Source organism: Ptychodera flava (assembly GCF_041260155.1).
Source record: "Ptychodera flava strain L36383 chromosome 23 unlocalized genomic scaffold, AS_Pfla_20210202 Scaffold_23__1_contigs__length_28996876_pilon, whole genome shotgun sequence".
Lineage (NCBI taxonomy): Eukaryota > Metazoa > Hemichordata > Enteropneusta > Ptychoderidae > Ptychodera > Ptychodera flava.
The window spans coordinates 10,272,324-10,280,975 of NW_027248277.1; the positions used below are offsets into that span (position 1 = coordinate 10,272,324).

At 36.7% G+C, this 8,652-nt stretch overlaps 1 protein-coding gene across 1 annotated transcript; it reads left to right on the forward strand.

The window, feature by feature from the left end:
* The first annotated feature begins 974 nt into the window (after nt 1–974).
* Nucleotides 975–8,239, forward strand: LOC139123927 (C4b-binding protein-like). The gene is made up of 9 exons (XM_070690075.1): nt 975–1,204; nt 3,218–3,250; nt 3,504–3,562; nt 4,085–4,264; nt 4,543–4,713; nt 5,843–5,887; nt 6,097–6,141; nt 6,915–6,999; nt 7,709–8,239. Exons 2-8 carry the CDS (start codon nt 3,246–3,248, stop codon nt 6,986–6,988), a joined length of 579 nt encoding a protein of 192 aa, XP_070546176.1. The 5' UTR covers nt 975–1,204; nt 3,218–3,245; the 3' UTR covers nt 6,989–6,999; nt 7,709–8,239.
* The last annotated feature ends 413 nt before the right edge of the window (nt 8,240–8,652 follow it).

Sequence of the window (8,652 nt, forward strand, 5' to 3'; positions counted from 1 at the left end):
TCATTAATACCAAAATTAAGTTTTTTACGCTAAATACATGCATACACCCCCTTCATTCACCGAGTAATTTATTGATATCACACTAAATTTATATTCTCAGCTTTTTGAAAATATTTAGTATGAGGGGGTTTCCTTGTCATCTTTGATGAGAAATATTCCTTTCTTAAACTTCCACTGACATTGCTAAAACTGTACTCGAGTTTAATCATTATTGTAACGCACATTTATATTGAATGTTTATTTCAAATTGACCAGTGTCATTCATTTAACCATACACTTCCTAGGAATACATATTCCAGGGTACAAACTACGGTTCCCGAGAGTCACTTCTCTATGACACGAGTGATGTAATGTCGATAGAAGGACCAACGGCTTCTTTCACCTTATTTTCAGATTGTTTTGGCTAATTGACATTTCTTGACTCAACATGACTCTGATACGTATAGTCAGTTTTTCTGTTTTAGCATTTTTTATCAGTATAAACTTCAATCACAAAACTGCATGAAAAAACTCTGGTAAGACCAACAACAGGCAATGGGATTGATAGAAACTATTCTGTTATTAAAATCATGTGCTATCAAAATTTGACATTCTTAGATATTAACCACATATGAATTTTTGCTCGATGCAGGGATGTTGGTAAATCCTTATCGTACAATCCTTGCGAAAAAAGTAGTAGTTAGGGAATTTGAACCGATGAAACGTTTTTCAAACATAAATCACCAAGTTGTGGTTTTTATTCTGAAGTAAGCTACATGAAATGAGTTTGGACAAGTTGAAAAGAAATACTGGATACATCAACAAACCGGCAATGATCAAATAACGAACTTACTTTATAGTGTTAAGAAGGCTGCGCAGTGACGCTCGCTTAACGACGCCTCCGGATCCCCTAAATACATGGACGCCTCCCTGAAAGACCTGGCAAGCTACACAAATTTTCGGGTTACGGCTACATAGGTAGTCAGCATATAAATGTCTGACTCTTTCTGTTGGAATTGAAACTTGAATAATGCATTTAGCCCAACTTGTTTTTTTTATTAGGCAATTGTAAGCTGTATTGTGTTTCTTCGTCGGCCAAGATATGGTGTTGCAGGCTTTGGGCCGGAGACTGGTCTTGTCAGTTCGTGCGAATTTGTCTCGTAGGGATGATCAATCACTCTACTAAAAATAATGAGTTCAAGTTGATCATTACCATAGCAACAAGGTGGTATTACAATTTGTTTAGTATATAAAGGGATAATAAATAATGTCCAAAGATGGGGGAACCTCATGAAAAATACTCTACGTCTATCCACAGAACATTGTAAACATATTTGTATATCCTTGTATATATTTGTTTATCACATACATAGACCCATTTATCCCTACAGTATGACGTCACACTATAGGTATATGACTACGATGAATCCATATTCCACATGTGGTGGATATGGGACCCGGACTACTTTTAAAACGTAAACAAAAAATCAGCTGTTCAGAACTTATTTTCAAATCTCTGAAATGCAAACGTGGGAGGGTAATGAAGAATAAGGGAATATGGAGTATTAAAATACATGTGTTAAATACAAAATACCGTCGATACTAGAATTTTTATGAATTTGTGTTTCTTCGTCGTTGATTTGCAATTGAAACATTTGATTTCCACACCACTGACATTTAATACGCTATGTTACCGGCATTATGTGTTTTCTACCTCGTCAAAAGAGCCCCTGTCGATGTCCATCAAACAACATAAAAAAAACATAGCCGATAACCCAAGACACGTACCAATCATCCCTGCAGCAGTAAGAATGTTTTCTGAAGCAACATTGACGGGTTTCAAGTTCAACATCACGATCAATGCTGCCGCGGCAGTCAACGAGTCGAGCCCCCGGGTCGAGCCGAGGAAGCGAAGGGCGTTCATCATTTCTGACATCAATGACGATACTCCGGACTTGAGACTCATCAGAAGAAACACTATTTTATTTTTCAAGAGCGACGAGTTCACGAGGTTATCAGTGCATTTAAAGGTGCAAGCTATTGCTTTGTCTATGCATATTGTGCATCACGTTGTATTGTACCGTGTTGTTGAACTTCCGTCGTCTCGCGTCTGAGCTCAGACGACTCGTTGCTCGTAGTCTTACCGATTGAGTCGGAGCCGAACACTGTTCTTCATTATATTTAAACAAGCTCATTTTATTCGTAAAATATTAAACATACAATTGATAATTTCGTAAAACATAATACTTGGTAATTTTGAAAAATTTCATACAAACTTTGCAAAACAGAATTCTTTGAACGATGTTCGAATATTGACAAAAATAACCCGTTCTCGGTAGCCGGATAGCTGCGGCTGAGTGTCGCCACGTCCCGCTCCTAGCGCTTGCACGTCCAATAATTTTATGAATGAATTTTCACTCACATTGATGTTATAGTAAGTACCAAATAAATACCTTGTATTAAAAATCCATAGTCTTTCCTATTTCCGCTTGATTCGCACAGAAAAAGCCCTACGTGAGATATTATTCGTAGAAGCAGCTTCGGCGTGCTTGAACCTCGACGTGTACAGCTGAGCGCAGTCAAGTCAGCTGTGACCCAGCGACGACCGCATAACACAAGCGTATGAATTCTTGTAAAATACTCCCTCTCCTTATTTCCCATTAATTATCATTCCTGAAAGGTTTATTCACGGAAAACTGGGTCTATGTATGTGATAAATATATAATCCCCCCGTATTCCTCACTCGTGTGTCTGCGTCGCGGACTCGTGATTCCCCGTGTTGCGGCCGTATCCCCCCTCGCCTACGGCTCGGAGGGATACGGCCGCTACACGGGGAATCACTCGTCCGCGACGCAGCCACACTCGTTCGGAATACGGGGGGATTATATGTATATATTCATTGTCGCTGAATTCCTGAAATAAACACGATTAGAACTAATTTGGGATAATTTGATGGTGAAGTAATGCCGATTTAATCTGCAAATGTAATCTTATCTGCTTTTCCTTTTTACATTATACACTTGTTTTTTATGAGTAATTTGTATTATTGCAACATTCAAATATTTGGCACCTAACACTTTTGAGAAATTTAAAAATCCGATTATCCCAAATTTCTCCCATTCGTGTTAATGTATCAATCCACTATAAACCGATCATAATGGTATAGAGTGTTATGCTTAATAATTACAGAGGTTTGTGTATACAAATAGTATGATAAGTTTTGTTGTTCTTTTTCAAGGTCACTGTCGTAACCCTGTCTTCACAAGATGAGGTTAGTCAATAGAGTACTTTTAACATTAGGCAACTCGAGCTAGAGCAATAGCTACGTTTCTGTAGATTTTTTGAACGTTCTGCTGCACCTACCTTGACAGGCTAGTGATTTAGATTATCCTCTTGATCAAATGTCTTTGAAAAAAGTTTAAAGTAGTAAAATCAGCTTTATATTTGCTGAAAACCTGCATTATTTGTTATCATTTACTGTTTAGTTTCGCAGTGCGAAATTAACTCTTTTCTTTTTCTCACAGACATCAATCGTTGCTACTTTTGTCTATCTCCTTGTATTTGAATTTTGACGTAACCGACGGTAAGATATTCTTTCTTAACAAATCCCTAACGAATAGCAAAATAAAACTTCCTTGGTCAATGAAAACAACATTGAAAGAAAAGAATGAGAAACGCGTCCAAATGCCTTGTGACAGGCATTTGAAAATGCCACACAGAAAATCTAGCAACAATTGATCCAGTGAACAACCTTCAGTATATAGGCAGTTGTGCGCAAAAGACCGAGAAAGTAAATACATATATTTACACGAGAAATCTGTAGTGTAATGCGTACATGCATTGTAATGCGTACATTAGAAATTAGGAATAAAAACATAAAATATCCGAAAACCGGTTAAATGTTTCTAGACTACCGATTGTAACACATGTATTTCGCACAATACCATATTCATGTGCTTATATTTACCCTTTTCCTGTTTTCAATGTCCCTTCAGGCCACCTTGTAGTATTCTCTATTGAAATTCATTAAATCTGCATTTTTCATTCTCCATAAGGTTACGCGGAATACATATGATTAACTTTCCTCCTATTTCTATTTTGTCAGGACAATGTTCAGTACCAAATCTTAATGAGCCTCTACAATGGGCTACTGGCAGTGCACCGACATCTGAAATCACCAATGGCGGCACTGCCGATGTTGTGTGTGACACTGGGTACACACTCGTTGGCACAGCTACTTTAACATGTTCAGACTCAACATTAAGCGACTTACCAACATGTGAAGGTTAGAATATGTATTTTTACACATTAGCATCATGCTGCCAATATTTCCAAAAAGACCTTCCTGATAATATTTGATTCATATTACCATACAGTGGGAAACCTCATGTATTGAGAAATGTATTTTGGAAATCTTTAAGTCAATTCCTCCATCAAAGATTATTGATAACTTGCTTTACAACCAGTTACCCGGATTCAAAACCAATGCCAAAACTTCATATAATTAGTTGACAGGCCCAAAGATACGTTCCTTGACTCGTCGACATTTATTTATTTCTACAGCGGACTGTGATGATCTTGGTACAGCGCCGACTAACGGTCGGAAAGATGGTGATGACTACTCACATGAATCAACAGTGACTTATACTTGTGATGACGGCTACACATTGAGTGGTCCTGGTGAACTGACCTGTACATCAGGTTCATGGGATCACACTGTCCCAACCTGCACCGGTAGGACTTATTAATATTTGACTTGTTGACCAAAGTAATATGCTGCTTATCTCCGTCGTCTTGTAAAAGATTGAGTACTTAAAGGTTTGTGCCAAAGGGAGGTATGATCGCGAAGAATAAATGAAAAGCAGCGTAGTTTTGTGTTGAGTTAGTCTCTTAATGCTGACACTAGAAAACTTTCAAATGGTAACAGGTGTAAATAATTGCATGAAATTCGAAATCGAGAAAACTCTACATAACTGGTAGTTCTTAAAAGGTAGATTGATTTTCTCGGCGATCGATATTCTGAGTCTAAACTTTAATACAATCATGTTTCGTCCTCTAAGAGAGGGGCCTCATTTTTCAACTATTAAAAATATTGTTGTAAAAATTAAAACTTTGATTTTACCAAAAGAATTCAAACAGTAACGGCCATTTCGAGTTTCTGGAGCAACTTGTGGTTATTTATTTTCCTAGTAACAAATTGTCAACGGTAAACATATCTATATGTTGCCATGATGGGTAATTAAGGTCGTTATAGTCGTTATATCGCGAATAGAGACGAGTTACAGGTGTTTTGTAACACACCATATGCTCATCATGCTGTTTTATGTTATTACTTTTAATATGCTCCTATGTATAGGAATTGTATCAATGCATTTTGAGAAGTTTACTGGGTTATGCTCAGTAGAGGTAACAGCAGTGCCGATTCCTTCACAAACAGGAATTAAAAAAGGTCACTGGCATGCAACATAACGTCCTTTGTTTCACTGGAATATTTGTTATCAATGAAGTTTTTTAAAAATCCTACGCTGTTGGAATTGAATCGTGTTGTTTTAATGGTCAGAGGTTCCTCGCTGATCCGGGGCGCTCTTTGTACTCTAGTCACCCGACATTGCTTCAAAGCTGCTGACTGCACTAGAGTTAGGGTCAGGTAACAAATGTTCGAATATTATCTCCGTAGGGAAATATCGTTGAAATGATATTTTCTGACATTATTTTTTCTAACAACCTAGCTGGGACAGAACGTATCTTTTTTCTCGTCACGTGATAAGTTCTGGTGATTCTCGACACGCAACCAGCATGTGGTTTGTGACAATATATAATATGCATCAATATATCCAATTTATCTCTGTCGTATTTTTTTCAGAGGACACAGCTACTACAGAAGCCGCACCAACTGAGACCAACTCAGGTTCGAATACTATCTCAATAGGGAAATATCGTTGAAATCATATCCTCTGACGTTATTTTCTCAATCCAGCAGGGACTAGACGTATCTATTTTCTCGTAATTTAATTAGTTTAGTGAATTGCGATACGCAATCAGCATGTGGTGTGTTATAATATTTAATATGCATCTTTATATCAAATTTATCTGTGTCGTGTTTTGTTTTGTTTTCAGAGGGGACGGCTACCAATGAAACCACAACAACTGACGCTGACTCAGGTAGGTTTTGTTGCTTTTGTCAATTTGATTTTTAACGCAATAATGGAAATCAATAGTTTAATAATAATTTATTTCACCATAAGAAATCTTTAACATTTCATGAAAATGACTGTATGTACAATTGGTGGGGACCATGAAATATAGTTCAGCAGAACTAATCTTCCTTCATGGCCCCAACAAAATATATGAAATAAATAATTTTTATATAATGAAGGTATTTAGATATGCAAAAATATTATACATGTAGAACAAAATAGGTGCATACTCTAATACTAAGTACATAAAGAAATAACTTCAAAAAATATTATATCGGAATTGGTGGGGTCACAATTTAGGAAAAGGGATGAAATCAGGAAAAAAAAGAAACAGTACAACAACATTTATAACTGAAAAATACTTGTTGAAAAGAAATGAAGTCTGACAAATTACGAAGGAAGAAAAACTAAATCAATCAACCATAGAACGGAGGAGGTTTTGTTTCAACTCCTTTTTAAATTTTTGTCTTGATGTTGTCTGTTTAATTGAGGAGGGAAGTGAGTTCCAATGTTTTGCAGCAGCGAACGTAATTTGATTTTGTGTGAGTGTGAGATTATGTTTTGGGATACAAATGGATGGTTTGAATGCTGTCTGATGCTTCGTCTGAATAAATGTGAAAGAATGCATCGACAAAAAATTGCGTATTTTGCCAACAACACTAATTCATACATTCGTTGAATATGCATTGGATCGATTATATCACAGTTAATCCATATTCATATTTATTTCGTTGTCAGAAAATGGAGCCGGAGTTGCAACGTTTGGTTATTTGATGATTCCTGCTGTAATCTTGGCCCTAATCAGCAATTAGGAAGTTTAGATGTAAGTATTTTACACATGGCGTCTCTCTTTCGGAAGCGTTTACCTCCTAAGCTTGAGAATGTAGATAATGATTGTGGCAGTAACAGAATGGGACAGTTTAGAAAATAGATATATTTTTATCTGATCTAGGATCTCGACTACTTATTATAGTGACACCGATTTCTTTTGTTTTTATCTCAAATTTAAATTTGTTTTATACGCTCAAAGGGTTTCTTTAGCTTTCTCTCTCAATGTTATCATGAATCACAGTAGATAGTTTCAGATTTAAGCCTAAAGTGGATGCACGATTATTCTGAGCATAGTAAGACAAGCTAATCAAACTCGTTAATGGAATACATGTAATGGTAGTTATCACAAGCACAACCCAAGTTTGTCATCTCTGAACAGAAAATACCGGCCGGGGGTTTATTCTCTGGTCGTTCTACGTCATGACAACCCGCGTGTATGTTTTTATTTTCTGGTGTGAAGAACCTTTTTTGCGTCGATCTTGTGAAAGTAATATGATATTCCCTAATGTTTTCTTCGTTCAACTCGGAAAATACTCGTGACGTAATATTCGTGTCACCACGAGTCAAGGACTTGTGGTGACACGGTCATTACGTCACTCGTGTGTTCCTTCGCTGAACAAATAAAATATTAGAGAATAAAATCTAATTATTTATTGTTTGATGATCTGTATCTTGTATTCCTGTATTTCTTTCTTTTACAGAGCCTGGCAGAGTACACAAATGCATTGTACAGTAGCTTGAAAGGTACATCAGGATAACTGTTGCGGGTTTGAAACCTGTTAACGCGATCACTCTTGTGGATTTTTGACAGTACTATGGATGACGTAAAACGAGGATTCTTCACGTCAAGGATTCCTTAGTTTGTAGAATGACTCCGTACTTGAGATTTACACTGGTCTATTAGATAGGTTTTGACGCACCAAGTTTCTAGCATGGGATAACATTCCAGTTTTCCAATATTGCAAGTTGAAGCAATTTAAAGCTATGAAGCAAACAGTATTGGCAACACTGATGGTTTCAATACTGGGCCTTCAATTGCCACTGAACACAGTGAAGAAAATTGTCTTTCCAGTTGCTTCGGTTGTCTTAGTATTGCATCATCGTAATTTGTTAAATGTTGATTGTGTGATGGATTAGGAAATATTATGACATGTTAAAGATTTGGTTAGTTTCTCCGCATGTTCTAGGAATGATTTTGGTTTCAATAGAATAAAGAATGTTTTAAGCTCTAATTTGATCAAATTGAATCGATTGTTTTTTTTCCCTGAATTTAAAGAAATTAAAAATATCAGTTTTGCACGAGGAAATGGCTCCTTTGAAATTGATACTTGTTTACAACCATGTCTGTTATGACATTCTTGCACTGACGCGACGATACACCCTCTCTACAATTTCAATTCTTCTCTACTCTCAGCGGGCAGGCTTTGAAGTGAATGGACAGTTCATTTCGTGAAACTGGAGTATTGTATCTTATAGACGGGTTAACACTAATAGCGACGGTACTTTAATACCTTTGGAAATTTTGGCGAAGGTTAAAATCCCAGTGTCTGTCTTGAGAAACCGCATTTTTCCCGAAATTGTTAAAGGAAACAAGATGAGAGATAGGATCAAAGTCCTGTACTACTTTCAAATTGGAAGACGTGTC

Coding starts and splice junctions, on each gene's coding strand:
- LOC139123927 (XM_070690075.1), top strand. Junction 4,265..4,542: donor CGACTTACCAACATGTGAAG/GTTAGAATATGT, acceptor TTATTTCTACAG/CGGACTGTGATGATCTTGGT. Junction 6,142..6,914: donor AACAACTGACGCTGACTCAG/GTAGGTTTTGTT, acceptor TTTCGTTGTCAG/AAAATGGAGCCGGAGTTGCA.